At 35.3% G+C, this 17,023-nt stretch overlaps 1 protein-coding gene across 1 annotated transcript in view; it reads right to left on the bottom strand.

The window, feature by feature from the left end:
- The window catches only part of LOC149805885 (lethal(2) giant larvae protein homolog 1-like), a 327,641-nt gene that overhangs the window by 91,124 nt on the left and 219,494 nt on the right, over nt 1–17,023 (bottom strand). The window contains 1 exon segment of the mRNA XM_089950631.1: nt 9,372–9,484. Coding sequence (XP_089806757.1) covers nt 9,372–9,484 — 113 coding nt within the window.

Genomic DNA, 17,023 nt, shown 5'->3' with positions numbered 1-17,023 from the left:
TGTACAAATTAGCATAAATCCCTTATGTCCTAGGACAGACCCTGACTAGACTCTGGGAGAACATAGGTAGGTCTTTGAACATAAACTGTTCAATGCTCGTCTTAAATAAGGAAAAATTAAGTTTTTTTTAAACTGACATTTCTATTTTGCCTTTGGAATGTATTGTTATTTTTAGCTGTATAATTATAATGTCTGACATCTGATGTATTGTATCGTGATGAATAGATAAGATGCTAACAACTTCAGCTGCACATGGAGTATTGGAAATAAATATTAATATTCCATGTGTATCAACAAGTTGTTAAGCCGTTATGTGAGCGTGCTTGATTCACATGCAAATTAACTCAATCTGCTGATCTCATTCTACACTGGCCAATCAGAGTCCACCCTGGAAATTCGTTAATTTACACCCTGATATGCTGGCAGAATATGTTAACAGCTAGGCTTGTCCCATATTAGAGTCTGTACTATAATCAAAGTGATACTGCTTCATTACGAAAATTACACATGTAGCTTGATGGAAATTAAACAACAGTCGATAAACACAAAAAGGTAGAAAAACACTATAGCAACAGACTCATTCTATATTTAACAATGAACAGGAAGAAGTCATCTGGAGAAAGGTGGGAAGATAGTGCTGTGCTATTTGGGTCTAATTAAGATTTGATCATGCCACAAGAAATGAAGAGTGGAAAAACAATAATGTGTTGATTACAGTAAGGCCTCCCCCTGTTTCAATCACAATCATTGATTATATGGGTCAATATCAACTCATGGAATCTTAGAATTTACTGGGAATTTAACTGATGACTCCATCAATAAAAATGTACCTACTTAATGAACAGTACAAAATCAGGCCTGCCATCACATGAAACGTCTTCATGCCAAAGTCAACATATTCCATTACACCACGATTATCAAGAACAGTAGACTTGTGAACTATATATGCTTTTTTCAATGTCAATTATGTAGTTCTACAACATGGGTTGGTAAATCAGTCTGAAATACTGCAACTGAAGAGGTTGGAGTAGGCCAACAATTTTTGAATTTTATTGCTGATATAAATTATGACTATTATGATCAGATTTCTAGATAAGGAGATTTGCATATTTTATGCCAACCAATCAACTACAATGCTTCGAGAAATTTTTGAATACATTCAGATTAAAAAACACATTTTAGTTTTGAACAGTTTGTACAAAGCAGGGTTCAACATTCACACTAGACGGGTTGCCCATGGCTAAAGTCTGAGCCATACAAATCATGTAAGTCTGCAGTACTATTTCATCTGTAGACATCTTTATTAGAATCTGATTACACATGTATGGTGATTATGCACTTTATTTCACTGATTCTTGATCAATATCTCTTCCATAATTATTGGAAATACTGTTAACAAAACCACTGTTAAAGTACGGTCAATTTTATGCGAGGTCAACCAAGAAATGAGATCCAGTTTAAACCTGATTGAATGACACATGCTATGATATCACAAAAAAGTGCCAAATATTGGGAAAATGTGCAGAATTCCATGCACTGGTTATGAATACACCTGATACCTATTGCTAACCCAGTTTAATGCACTGCAAATGTCCAGCGTGATCAACAATTATTGTTTTGTGATGAAAGCTAAGGTACAGATCTGAAAATAAGAGACTAGTAAAGTTACATTGGAATTAAATTTTAGAACAAAAATTAATTTTTTACTTAACACATTAACCCCTAGCGACAACTTAACAGGGCAGGAGGTAGTAGCCTACTGCCAAGCTCTGTAGAGTCATGGTCATGCTTGATACACTAAAGTGGATGGTATTATAGAAAGGAAGACAGATGTAGCTCTACAATGATACCAAATAATCTGGAATATCTAGTTGCACTACAACATACAGATAGAAAAACCTCATTTTTTGGACCCAACTTTTTTTAAAGCAAAATTAGCCCGTGGTCGGAATCCCATTTTGTGTCTGGATTTTAGGCTTTTTGGTCTCAGATCTAAGGCAAACCGGTATGTACTGCAAACAGACAGATGAGCCTTTGCAAAAGTAGGATAAGATGAGCATTTGGAATAAAGAGTGGTCTCCATATGAAAATAATGGCTCCATTTAGCAAAAAAAAAATCTATATATAAAAATTTACCCTTCTGCTCATGCACGAGTCAAAAAGCCAACAAAAAATGATGTTTCTAACACAACTAGGCAGCATGTTATTGAAAGATGACTGGGGATTTGGTGTTTTCGAGTCTATTCAGAAATAGCTTTCAAAATGTGTTTCCTACTCGATTTTCAGGCAAAAATGGCAAAAACTTTCAGGGGTTAATGTGTTAAGCTGAATAAAGATACCTAGATTACTACCTGGATGTACATTTTAGCTCAAGTCTTGGACATATAGAGTAATTTTGATTGGAGCTTAGTCAATCAGACAAGTGAAAAAAGAAATTCAATAGAAACAAACTGAAAGAAAATAAATTATAAGGAAACATACAATCTGGTCTGTCCAGTTGCATCAGCATGCTGTAAAAATAATGAAATTCCAACTCCTACAGCAGGATATAATGTTCCTAGTCATCACTAAATTTGACTTTTGCAAACATATGTGAATGTCAAGCTTCTTTTGGCCAGGATATTTACATGAGATTGGACTAATGAATGTTGCAGATTGCAGCCCTTACAGGATACATGTTTTACATGTTGTGGCTAAGCAGATGTACTCTTTACCTTATGCCATGGAAAAGAGTGGACAAAGAAGGAGCAAAAAGTGTTCTCATTTGTACAACTAGCACAGAGAAGAGATACATTACTGTCCATTAAGGTGTCTGAAGTTCTGGTGATGCATTACCCCCTAAGATTGTTTTCCGTGGAACGAGAACTCGTGATCTTAAGACACCAAAAGGGTGGCTTATCCCAGTACAAGAGAAAGGGTGGATGACAAAACACTTGTGCTGTGATGGATGGAAATTTATTGCCATTCACCAACATAAGGTGATCATTATTTGTGATGGATTCATTTCGGGCTCACATAACCGATGACGTCAAGACACACCTGCAGTGCAGCAATTTAGCAACACTGATAATGCATCTGATCAAATAGAGCTGCCTGAAAATGTTGAATTGGTATCACAAATGACTAGCATATCGTCTGTTCAGAATATTTTAGTAAAGACGGAAAGTGTCAGTACAATGTTTCGTCTAGATCAGTCTGCAATCTCTATTACATGTGTCTTCAGAATCCTGGAAACACAATTAATGTTCAGACACATCTGACACCATCCTACCAATGACATTCCTTGTAAAGATGATAAAAGTTTCAAGACACTATTTGTATCAACAAAATGTTGTATCATATATCACCATATGTATTGATACACGTTACAGCTATATTGTTTCACTCCAGTAATTGTAAATGGCGGTGAACTTATGTTTCTAATTAGAAATGAAACTAGTTACAGACAAATGAATGGAAAACATCATAACATAATGGTGAGCATATAAAGTATTATTACACGTTAGGTTGTATTTTCCAGAAATGGCTGTATTCAAATAAAATGACTAGAAATTATAGTGCAACGGACCATCCTGAAATTGGCCAAATTACACCTGTTTGCTAACTGGTTAATTCAATAAGCATTCTATTTTCTTTTTAGGCTTTCACAAATATGCCAAATTGCCCCCAAGAGGTATAAGTGTAATTATTGCTATTATAAGTGGACAAAAATACATACTTTGGGCATAAAAAGTGAAAACTATAAATTACATGCCAGAATTACAGCACCTATTAAAAAGATACAATTTTACTACTAACCTGGCTCTGCAACTGGTCAAAATTCTTGTCACAAAGGGCAAAATCCATATGGATTAGAACCAGAATACAAACACAAAATACACTGAAAAATTATTTATATTCAGCATTCAATTCAACTGTTCTACATGTGTAACTTTCACTGAATGGGTGTGAAGCAGAATTACTGTATTAGATAACCCTCATCTTCTTCTGTTAAAGTTTGTAAAACAGTGTTGATTTTGTCCTTTTTCTGATCTGACATGTTCGAAGTTTGAAAAGATCTATCTGCTCTAACATTTTCCATCATATAACATCCAAAACTCACACCGTAAAGAGTTTCACTTAACACTGGCACCATTTTCTTTAAAAATATAGACTGTTTCACCAACTTCAGATCTTATTAATAAAATTAATGTTAGGAAATGTTCACTTTTGACCATTTTCTTGGAAATGGGTCATATACAGTTGCTATTAATTGCAAATAAGGAAAGAACTTTTATGCTGTTCGTATACATCAGTCACCTTTTTTAAGAATATTCTCAAATTCATTAGAGTGGAATTAAAGAGATGACAATAAAAATGATACAATTTTTTTATTGCTTTACTTTTTATCTTTTAATTTAGCAAAAAGATGTGACCTACATATAGTTTAGCAGAAAACAAAATATGGTGGAAAAAAGTGCAATGATTATGCCAAAAGCACAATGATTGGCATGTATGCCTTCATGCTGCTCTGTATTGAATATGAGCAATTATTTTTCACTGGACAACAGATGTTCAGGAAAAACCACAGAAAATAACAAATTTCGTAGAGATGACAATATGAAGCAACACCAGCTGATTTCCTCAACTAATGGACAATAGATCATTTCACAGTAAAATATGCATACACAATGAATACAGGCTTATAATCATTATTAGGACAGAAGACGAGAGCATCTTACATCAAGTCATTCAAGTCTTTTATCACACAAGACTCATATTTAATAGCATCATGACCTCATTATCATAAAAACTGTCTGGCATGCATGGTGCCTAAAACCTGGCAACACATACCAATATCAGTCTTTAATGTTATATAATGAAAAGAACCTTAAAATCAGGCTCATCTAACACAAAATTTAAGACACTCGTTGAATAATACAATATTCCACCCGCAACAAGCAGCCCATGGTATATAATATTCAACTCGTGTCATAAATCTCATATAAAAGAGCACCCGTGTAGAAGCTTTTGTATCTGACATGTCATACTGTGAATCAATCTGAAATTTCGCATTCAAACCGTTCCTGTATAATTAATACAAATGCAAATCTATGACAATGATGCCATGAGCATTAGCAATAACCTTTTATGAATATCTGAGTGTGGCAAATTTTATAATGGTGGCTTCAAATCTTGATTCAGAGGTTTTCGTTTGAGTAACTGAAATTAAGGTATGGAGTGTATTTGCTACAAATGTTCACAAAACTGGACAAATAAACACTATCTAATCTATGATAGGTATATTTTTTCATTTCAAATTTGAAAAAGTGTACCTAAAATGCACGGAAAACTTTCATTTCCACCATGGCTATAAATAATTACAAATCTAATCAATGACAATTAGTGTTTCCTAAAAGTCAAGCAATTATACAAATTCCTGCTAAATTTAACAAATCCTCCATTCCTGTGTGAATGCATGATAATCGCACAATCAGTTTGCTGTGAGTGAAATGAAATCTGTAACATTAATAAAGTTTAGTCTGATCATGTTATTACTGGACTTTCACAGCAAATGCCATGATCAAGTCCTTGGTTTGGTTTGATGCTTTACAGCACAGCAACACAAGTAGCTTATTTAGTGCCAAAGGCAACTGGAGTGAAGTGCCTTGCCCAAGGACACACCAAGGTAGCTGACCCAGGCTGGTCATATGATAGGATTTGACCCCGCACCATTTCCGAAGCTAATCTGGCATGTTAGCCACTGAGTCAGCTCCCTAATCAAGTGCTTATAAAGCGACTTTCTAAAATTGAACAATGAGCTGCTTCGTGGATTATCTAGTTATTATGAGTATTTTACCAACTGTACTTGCTAAGGTGGTACGATGGTGGACATCCAGGTGACAGTATTCATTGGTAACATCTGCCACTGCATAGAGTTTTAATGTATACATCAACATATTGCTGCCACTGTGCTGACAAAGAACAATTTCAAATTTTAACTTCATTTAAAGATTTGGTGAAATATGAGGCATCTATTCATTGATACTTGTCTCATAAACAAAAACTCCTCCCAACCCCCAATGAATAACTGCCACCGTAGACATTTAACAATCATACTCAAGAAACCTGGTGAGGTGAGAATAGAATATACTTCAAGTAGCACTATTTCATTAAAGAAGACCGAGACATTCAAGAGTAGTAGTAGAAATTAATTTTTTCAAGGTTTACATATGATCATTAATGAATGGAATTAAAGAACATTTTATTTTATGAATTAAAGAACATTTTAGTTTATAAAACATTCATTTTTTTAAATAAAAGACATTTCTATCTCAAGATTGCCAAAACATCTAAGTCAGAACAGATGATAATGCACCAAACCAGAAAAGGTATCACATGAAAAAGTTTGACTACTGTATTTTCTTGTAAATGGGCATGTAAGGTCATTTCAGTGTCCATAATAAAAATTCTAACTTTACTTTGATGACCTGTATTATGTTGGTACAAGGAAACAACATAATGAATATAAATTAGTTTTCTTTCCTTTCAAACATTTAATTCTAAACAAATCAGAGTAGTCAGCTCTAATTCAAGATAACAGTCTATATGCATGTTATACAAAATAAACATTTCCTATCACAGTATGAAGAAAGAAAAAAAAATAAATTGAAAGTATTAGAATCTTCTCTTGTATAGAAAAATTTAAACACTGAATTAATATGTGCCAATAAAACCCAAAACTGGATTTTTCAAACAACCTAAACCAATTAAGACGATTTGGTTAAAACCCATGATTTCAAAAATCATTTACAAAAGGGTTGATTTAAATTTGGCAAGAAGTCCTTAAAACTTATATACTATCTTATAAACAAGGACTGAATTTTTTGTAAAATCAACGTATGTCTGCTAATAATGGATTGAATGTCACACACTGTAATGTCACAAGGAAAGTTACACATATTGATACACAAAATCATACTACCCTTGAATGTGATGATTCCACTCAACATATTTTGACCCAAGTTTAGAACATGGCCACCATTGTAAAAGATCGCAGAGATCGATAATTTTCTTCAGGAAGTTTCTTGATGAAACTTAAAGTGTAGATCATTCAAAACTCAGAATTGTATAGACTTTGGTTAAAGAAAAGATGTGTTAGATTAATAAGAAAAACAATTTATATTTAATTTAAAATGAGTAAATGTGCATGCATGATCCATGTGATGTGTACTATATGCAAATTGCGCATACCAAGTAAAATTTCATCAGTGCCATAGTTTCATCTCGTCTTGCAGCAGATTAACCCTTTACCTCATACAACCGTCTTTGGATGCCTATACAAAAGTCGCATCAAAGCGACTTTTGATGCTTCTACAAAAGTCCCATGGAAGCGCCTTTAGACGTCGGCTGTAAACATCAGCCATTTTAAGCCAGTTTTCGTAGCGCCACCTTCGGGGAAAACCCCTTATTAGATACTACATTCATTTCTGCGAATGACAATTACGTAAGATCACGTGGTCACTGTTTATGTACTGGTCGATATCTGCTATTTAAAGTAACTGGGTCGTAATCTCCACTCTCCAAAATGGCGGTCATGGATTTCATTCAGTACTTACGAAGTTTTCATGATTAGAATCACAACTATGAAAGATTCAATAACCTAGGTAAAGGCTCTGATATTGATGTAGGCTGCAATTAGTTTTTATAAATTATCAAATTTAGATGACTTAGTGATGTAGACACAGATGAAAAACTTGTAAATTTCGAGCATGAGAAATGGCAGCTAAGGTTGGTCACACGGCCTCACTGACATGACGGTGAATGAGTTCTCTCCAGATTTTAAAGCACATAACAGATTCTTCCATGATGAATAATTACACAACCATAACAATCGGACTTCACTCTTAAATTGTTCCACATATAATAAATGTGTACCAAAAATGTAAAATGGTTAAAATTGCTGTTAAACACAACATACACTATACTGCTTAACAGTTCACAGGCAGGCTATGCGTATGCGGTCGACCAGGTAACATGTGTTCTATTTATAGTGAGCTGCACTTTGTCACTATGCTCTATGAGGTAAAGGGTTAAAGACAAAACAATGTAAAACTCACAATGTCTGAAAAAATAAATAATTTTCAGATCTATTTCATGCAGGCATTACTCGATGTAACAGCAGTTATGTTTGCAAGGCCATCCGGTAAGCAGCTACTCTTTGCTGCCATCATGTTGGCTTTTAGTGATGATAGACTGGTTTTCAAACTTGTAAGTAAAAAAGGATGACAATATAGATTTGTCTTTGAAATAACCAGTTTACTAAACGAATATAATCCACTGAGTGTTTGGATTGACTCAATAAATGTTTTTGGCAAGCACCTAAATGATCCATTCTGCCAACTCCAAATAATCTGGTCAGAATCTCATAAATTTAACTCCCGATCAGTTCAGTTACGACTCAATTACAAAACTGACTCTGGCGGAAAATTCCCAGGTTTTTCCCAACTTTCATCAGTACATATTTCCAAAATTCAAGGACTTTTCAGTCGGGAATTTTTTAAAATCATTTCTCCCAACTTTTCCTAATTTCCAGGGAGCATGGGAACCCTGACAATGAATTGACTTCCCTAAGGGGGGATCATCCTGTGCTGAAAAGGAGAAAGTATTTCCTTTCTTTTCCCACTATACGTACACCAACTATCTGCCAAGTCCCATGTTTGATCTGTCCACAGGCGACAAATAGGACATCCATTCATCTGTGCACTGCCAGTGCATAACACTTAGGTAGGGTGAGATTCCTTCTTATACCTGCTCTTACATATTAAACAACAAAAGTCAAAACTTCACCCCAAAAAATAACCTTCAAAATTAGGGAGAAAAAAAGGAACACAAAAATATTCAAATAATGCAAGGAGAGGAGAAATATACAATATCAACACAAAGGTACATGTATGGCCAAAAGGACATAAAGCAACAAGAAAATAAACTCAATGAGCAACTTTACACACATGTACTCTAACAACAGTCCAAGAAAGAATGCCAAGCATTCTGTATGTAAGCTATAACAAAGGAACCAAACTGGGACTATGTTCCTTTCAATTCTAAGCCTTGAATTATCAACTCAAGGAAATATTTAGCTTGGAATCCAGACTAAATGTTTAACTTGGACTTGGGACTGAAGTCCTGAAAAATGAAAGCAATGCAATAGGAGCAAGTGATGTATTTTTCAGGCTAAATCTTGAAATTGGGCATCTGAGAATATCCATAGTTGTTTTATAACTGCAAATGTACATTTTACCAGTGATACATCAAAATTTGTGTTGGTAAAACCACCATTACACGTCAAACCCTGAAAAACAAAATATTGACAAATTCAGGGAGGGACTTACTTGGACTCCATAGCAAAGCTCTTGACCTCCTCCAACTTTGATTTTCCATCTCCTGTGTTGTTGATCTCCCACAGGTGGAGAGAATTGTCCCCACATAAAGAGATGAGACGGCCCTGAGATAATAAAAAAAAGAATAAAAAATTAGATCATACAACGGTTCAATGGAAATATAAGGATCTAAAGTGAACTAGATTATATGACTGGAGACCTGGGTATATAATGATTTAAAGCAAACAGTGCTGACACTGATCTGCCACTACATTATGTGACAGCAGATAAGGGTCTGTGCTGTACATAGTTGGGTGCCAGTTGTACTCTTAGAATGGGCAGATTGTTTTATCAACGGCCAAAAGAATCAGGCCCCAATCAAATAATTAAATCAGTGCCAGACCCAATATAAATGAGAAACTATCCCAATATCAATGAGCACCAAATCCAATGATGACATTTTTTTAAAACTGTGCTGAATAAACAATTGCAGCAATTTTTTCTTGAAAATTTAACTCCAAATTGATTGCATTTTTAATCATCCAGTTTAAGTATCTAAGGTTATTTAAGGTATTTGAAATGTAAGATTTGGACATATCAGTGGTCCCATGGTATACTGGCTTAAAGGATTAAGGTTTTTGAATGCTCTAGCCGCTTGTAATAGGTATATTATCTGAAATGATTAGTGTCTGCATGCTCTAGTGGGCCTGAGAGTATACTGTTTTAATGATTAGGCTCTGTACACTCTATTGGGCCTGATAATACACTGTTTGAAATGATTAGTGTCTGTATGCTCTAGTGGGCCTGATTGTATACTGTTTGAAATGATTAGTGTCTGCATGCTCTAGTGGGCCTGAGAGTATACTGTTTTAATGATTAGGGTCTGCACACTCCATTGGGCCTGATAATACACTGTTTGAAATGATTAGTGTCTGCATGCTCTAGTGGGCCTGACAGTCAACTATCTGAAATGATTAGGGCCTGTATGCTCTAATGGGCCTGACAGTCAACTATCCGAAATGATTAGGGTCTGCATGCTCCAGTGGGTCTGATAGTATACTGTTTGAAATGATTAGGGTCTGCATTCCCCAGTGGGCCTGATGGTATATTGACTGAAATAATTAGTCTGCATGCTCAAGTGGGCCTGACAGCACACTGTTTGAAATGATTAGGGTCTGCATGCTCAAATGGGCCTGACAGTACAATATCTGAAATGAACAGGGTCTGCATGCTCCAGTAGGCCTGATGTACATATCTGAAATGATTACGGTCTGCAAGCTCTAGTGGGCCTGATAGTACACTATCTGAAATGAACAGGGTCTGCAGGCTCCAGTGGGCCTGATGGCATACTGGCTGAAATGATTAGGCTCTGCATGTGCGGCAGGCCCAATGGTATATTGGCTAAAATGTTTCGGCATACCTGTAACAATATTTTCCCCATTCTTGAAATTTGCATACAAAAATATAACCATCATATGTGCATTTTCTAACCTCAAGGGTGAATGCATGACATATTCTATACACTAGGAACAAAACCGGTATGTCAATTCCTAATTTTTTTTTTACAGTATATTTACACAGATATTTTGAATACATGGAATACATGGAGTGAACAGCATGAATTAACTGATAAAGCTCACGCTGTATTCTTCTCCAATTTACAGTGTTTTTACTCCTCAAGCAGTAGCATCAGACTACATTGATAAATCAAGCAGTATATGTGATTGCTTGTTGGTTAACTTTATGCCCCAGTAGTGTTTTTAGAAAACTGGATGTAGCATGTAGACCTAATGGGAAAAATAAAATAAAACATTTTTTAAAAATATATGTATATGGCTATGATTGGATTGCTCACGCACATTAAATTATACCTCAAAATTGGATTGCAAGATAAATACAGTCTTTAACTCTGTTAAGACGCTCTTCTCAAAAGCATCTGATTAGAGACTGGTAGATATACAAACATCTCTAGGAATCAACAAGTATTTGTACAATATGGACGCAAGTGATATTGAATTCTACCTGGTTAATGTTTTTTCTGCCAAAGATGATTTGATGTGAGAAACACTGTCCCAACCATTATGTCAAGAATGCATGTTATGATAAGCTTTATTCATTGCTACAACCCAAAGTCTTGTGCATCATTTGTGATCATGGAATATTTATTAGAGGGGAAGCTTTGAGATAATAAAAAAAAGTTACAGGTGCAATATAAGGATAAAAAAACTAGCTTTCTTGCAATGTTAAATCTGTACACCTTTACCATATATACTTGCTTAGAAGTCAATGCAAACTGCAAAGATCCTGATCTGCCATAGCATAATGTGCATGCAGATTATGGTCTATGCTGTTTATTTATCTGATTACTCATAACAAACTGCACAGACTCAGATCTGCCCGCACATAATGGCATAATACGCCAGCAGATCCGAGTCTGTGCAGATTGTAGCTGGACTCATCTTCTAAGCAAATACATACAATACTCTACAAGTCAATATAGTACACTATGTTTTATAGGCCAGTGATCATGAATTACTCAACAAACATTTATTTCTAGCATTTGTCCTTTGAATCTTTGGTATGCAGATTCTTGGCAACATATGTTGTTCTGAATGAAAAGGGAAGCACAAGGCTACCAGCCACGCAGCAACAGATGCCATCTGTGTGAACTTATGAAAGCCAAACATAGATTGGTTTGTAACAGTCCTAGCTGAAGTTACTGGTTCTTATACTTTATAGATGTTTCAAAAATACATTTATTTATGGAAACATTCTGATACTAAATTATGTATGCTACACTTGCTGTCAGCACAGGTAGAGTGTACTGCAAGTTGTTAACTGCCACAATCAAACAAATCAAAATACACAACTGCAATATAATTCATTCTTAAGTAATTCCCACCACTCTTATCATGACTTTGACTACTATTAGCACATGGAAAGATTCCATCCACTTACTTCTTATAATGCGAAACCTTTAAAACAGGTTTGTATCAAAGCATTGATTAAACCCTTAAAGAATATCAACAATAAGAAATTTTAAAAGAGAATTCCACTCAAGTTTATAAGAGAAAAAAAATTAGTGAATCAAAGCAAAATTTTCTAAGAGAAAACCATTGTCACCTAAGAAAATATTTATTATTTAAATTCTAAAGATACTCAAGAAACTACCTAGCACCAATTGAATACCCCTCAGCATGAATTGACACAGTGTCCACTCATTCTGACAGGTTGAGCTGGAGTTTTCTTTTATCTTCTACCACTGCAAACTTTTTAAAATGACTAAATACTTAAATTTTGTGTGATGTGTGTGTGTGATTTGGATTTTTAACGTAGCTTTAACAATGTTTCAGTCATATCGCTATGATGTCTGCAGTGTGACAGTTTATAGTGATGTCTAGCACTGAGGCATCTTGCCGCAGGCATGCAGCATGATGTCCCACCCAGTCACATTATCCTGACACCAGGCCAACCAGTCCTAACACTAACCTCTTAACATTAACCCCTGGAAGTTTCTGTTGTTTCTCCTGAAATTCAAGTAGGAAACACATTTTGAAAGCTATTTCTGAATAGATCCAAAAAGACCAAATCCCAGGTGATCTTTCAATAACATACTGCCTAGTTGTATTAGAAACAGCGTTTTTCACTGGCTATTTGGCTCGTGCATTGGAGTTCTTTTTTGTTGTTGTGCTAAACGGAGACTTTATTTTTGTATCGAGACCACTCTTTTTTCCAAATGCCCATCTTATCCTACTTTTTGCAAAGGTTCATCTGTCTGCAGTTCATACCAGTTTGCCTTCGATCTGAGACCAAAAAGTCTAAAATCCAGACACAAAATCATATTCCGACCATGGGCAAATTTTGGGTAGAAAAAATATCAGGTCCAAAAAATGAGGTTTTTCCCTCTGTATTTTGTAGTGCAACTAGAAATTCCAGATTATAAGGTATCATTGTAGAGCTACATCTGTCTACCTTTCTATAATACCACCAACTTTAGTGTATCATGCATGACCATGACACTACAGCAGTAGGTGCCATGTTAACTCGTCGCTAGGGGTTAATGTGTTAATGCTGAGCGCCTAGTGAGGCAGCTGTTAGTACCATTTCTGTAAGTCTTTGGTATGACTTGGCCGGGGATCAAACCCACGACCTCCCACTTTTTTCTTCTTTTTTTGTGTGTGTAAAATTCAACAAATTCATCTATTTCCGAAGAATATAAAGTGAAAATTTATATAAAAAACAGTATTGCAAATTAAATCCCAAATAGTCCACCAGTCCTAATGAATAAAGTTCGAATTAAAATTCAGTGGTGTTCAAAATAAGAACCAACACTGAATGTGCCTTTAGTGACCTGTGATGAGGTGGTGTAAATTCTAAGTTGTAAACAGATAAATCTGTCACTAAAATTATAATAATGAAAATGGGAAACATCCGGTACAACAAATTATTCATGGGGGAATACCAATGTCCTTGGCCCAGAACCAAATAAGCATGTGTACCTTTATTGATAATGATCCTAATATTTAACCCACAATCATAGGGAAATATTAAGTATGTATTATTTATTTACCAAAATAAAAGTGACATCAGTGTCCTTTGTCAGGTACACAGTGAACTTGATTTTAGACAAGGTCAAGTCCCAAATACAGTTGTGAACACATAATAATGGAGAATAAAAACTATCCAACAATACAAATTAAATGTACATAACAATACATAAACACACACAAAGACACACACATATGCACACACACACACATACACACACACAGAGTATGTATTTCATTTCAGTTTGTATTCATTCTGCATTTAATTTTTTGCAATCTGTTTTCATTTCAGGTTTGGTATATTGGAGTTTCTCAATAATAACTCATTTTGTTTATCTAGAAAAAACGAAAGGACAGATGAAAAAGAAATTTATTTTGGATTCATCTGAATTTGAATTTCAGGTAAGAAAAGCATTCAATGTAATGCTTTTAAATTTAACATATTTCTAAAAATTTCAGATTTCTACTCAAGTAGTATGTAATGACTTTTACTAACCCATGAAATTGTAAACCTACCTTAATTTGTGTGCTATTTATTGATACAGAACTCACAAGGAAAATCTATTTGTGAAGTTAAAAAAGCTGAATTTTTTCTCTTAAAAATTACAAATATTATGGCCAAGAAATGATTTTGCATCTGGAAATCACAAAATTTAGTAGCTGCAAATGAGTGTATGGTTTACAGTAAAGGTCATATATTATAAAGAATGTGTATTTGACACAATACTTGATGTAATTTCTTATACACATTTTTTGAAGATCATCTGAAAGTATATTTGTTTTGCACTGCATTAGTACTAACCGATTAATTGTATTACAGTTCATTTTTAATTTAGAATGTAAAAATGCTAAAGCAACACAGTATTTCTCAAAATACTTGGCAATCAAGTTAATTAGAGCCAATATACTGTGTGTGTAACATTTGGAAATACCCTTTTTATGCCTCATTGTTTTCCCCAGTGTGCTAAGCAGGGCAGGGTGATGGCTGAATGTCAGGGCATTTTAAGCTTGGTAGAGTCTCGACTGATGGCACCCTCTTAACAAAAGGGGGCATTTTGTAATATTTTCATTTAAAGTGAAAATAGAGGTTAATGATATGAATTTCATGCCCAAACTGCACATGTAAAATGTTATTGTTTGGTATGTATTAAATCTCTGGAGATTTATAACACAGCTGTCCCCAAGGTAAGCAGGATATACACAAGACAGGGTGTTCACTGTCTGTGGATGGCATATTTGGGTAAACTACAACTCCCTCCTAACCTCCCACATCTGAGGCGGACGCTCTAACCACTAGGCCACCGGAGCAGTCCCTTAAGTTTTGTAATATATGTATCTGTATGTAACTGAAAAGAAAATGAAATATCCTTTTCTTGTAGAACTTTCTTTCTCTAGTACAACTGGTCTTAACCAGCCACTTGGGGGAAGTTGAAAATGCTTTCTTTATACTTACATTTATATTTCTTTTCTTTAATTGGCACCATAATGCAATCAATGTGCAGATGTGATGTTAAACCTTACATATACCTACCTAGCTATTTCATAGATGTGAAATTGTTTTCATGGGACTCTGAAAAAACTGCAGTTAAAAAGGCGTTTCCTAATACTGATGACTATTTAAGGAAATATTGACCAAGTAGAGTTTTTCATCATTAATTAAATGAGAATTTCTGTACATAATAATCTTTCTTTTCCCCATATATTTTCTTCAAGTTACAAACTGAAACTGACCTCTCCATCTAATGCAGCAACTGTAAAAAAGCAACATGCAACTGAAATTGAAATGACCCATTGGCAGGAAACTGCAGAACGCCAAGATTTGCCTGCTCCTCAATAAGTAATGAGTACCATAAATGTTAAATTATATGTCTGTTCATGTTAATTAGTCCTCTGTTATTAACATAAATGTTTGTTGTTGTTGTTGTAGGGTTTAATGCCATTTTTCAGCACAATATAGGCTATACATGGCGGCCAGTATAACTGGTGGAGGAAGAACCCTGGAAAACCCCGGGAAGAACCACTGACCCACGAGAAGCAACTGGCAGGCTATCTCACGTACCCACGTTAGCCAAGCCTGAGACTCGAACTCACGCAGACAGAGGTGAGATGGCAGTGATCCGTAGCGGTGAGCGCTTTAGACCACTCGGCCACTCAGGGCCCCTATAAATGTTTGCACTAGAACCAAATTTCTTAATTCAATCAGTGACCTTCAGCTCTGAACTCTCAAGTCCAAATTCAACAGGCTCCTTCCTTACCCTAAACACAAGCCATTCACAAAGTCTGAACCAAGTCTGCGATGTAAATCCAAAGTTATTGAGGAGAAGGTATTTTTCTTGCTTCAGTCAGTGACCTTGCCCTTTGACCCAAGTGCAACCCAAGCATAAAGTTTGGTTGAGGTACATCATGTTGAACTAAAGTGCAGAAAAAATTATTTCAGTCAGTGACCCTACCCTTTAACATTTCGACTCAAAATCAATTGGGTTCTTACTTACAAAAAGTATATCCACAAAGTTTGGAAGCCACAGATGATGGAGAAATAAAGTTCTTGTGCAGAAACTATTTTTCCTCTTTCAGTCAGTGACCATGACATTTGACCTTTAGGCCCTGATATTAATGTATTTCTACATACCCCCCAGGGAAAGCCATTTTGAAAATTAGGTAACTGGTGGAAAACTCAAGTAATTGTACAGAACCAATTTCCTTCTTTCAATCAGCCCCTGTTAATAACATGTACAAGCCATCAACAAAGTATAAAGTGCAGTGCCCTATACCTGGGCTGATCCAATTCAATCCAAACCTGTCAGGCAAGCAAACCATGGGGCCGTCACAACTCATGTCTCCATTAGTCCTGTCTTATGACAGGCAGGGGAGTGCTTCAGACCCATTCAACAGTTTGAAGCCTGCAGGGTATGAAATAATGTCTCAAAGTAGTCAATGTGACCTACCTTGATCCATGATGAGCAATACCATCAAAGGGACTAATGAGCTACAAGTGAAGTAAAATGAAACAAAGAATCCACGACGACAAGTCTATTTCTTACATACTTTATAAGATACCTTATATGTTATTTTAAGTCAGATTTCATTCAAAGATTAGACAATACCATGCACCAAGGG

The sequence above is a fragment of the Sinohyriopsis cumingii genome, chromosome 2 (genome assembly GCF_028554795.1).
Source record: "Sinohyriopsis cumingii isolate HCF-2022 chromosome 2, ASM2855479v2, whole genome shotgun sequence".
In the NCBI taxonomy this organism is placed as follows: domain Eukaryota; kingdom Metazoa; phylum Mollusca; class Bivalvia; order Unionida; family Unionidae; genus Sinohyriopsis; species Sinohyriopsis cumingii.
Note: the sequence above shows the minus strand (reverse complement) of the source record. Positions and strands in the feature narration are given on the sequence as shown.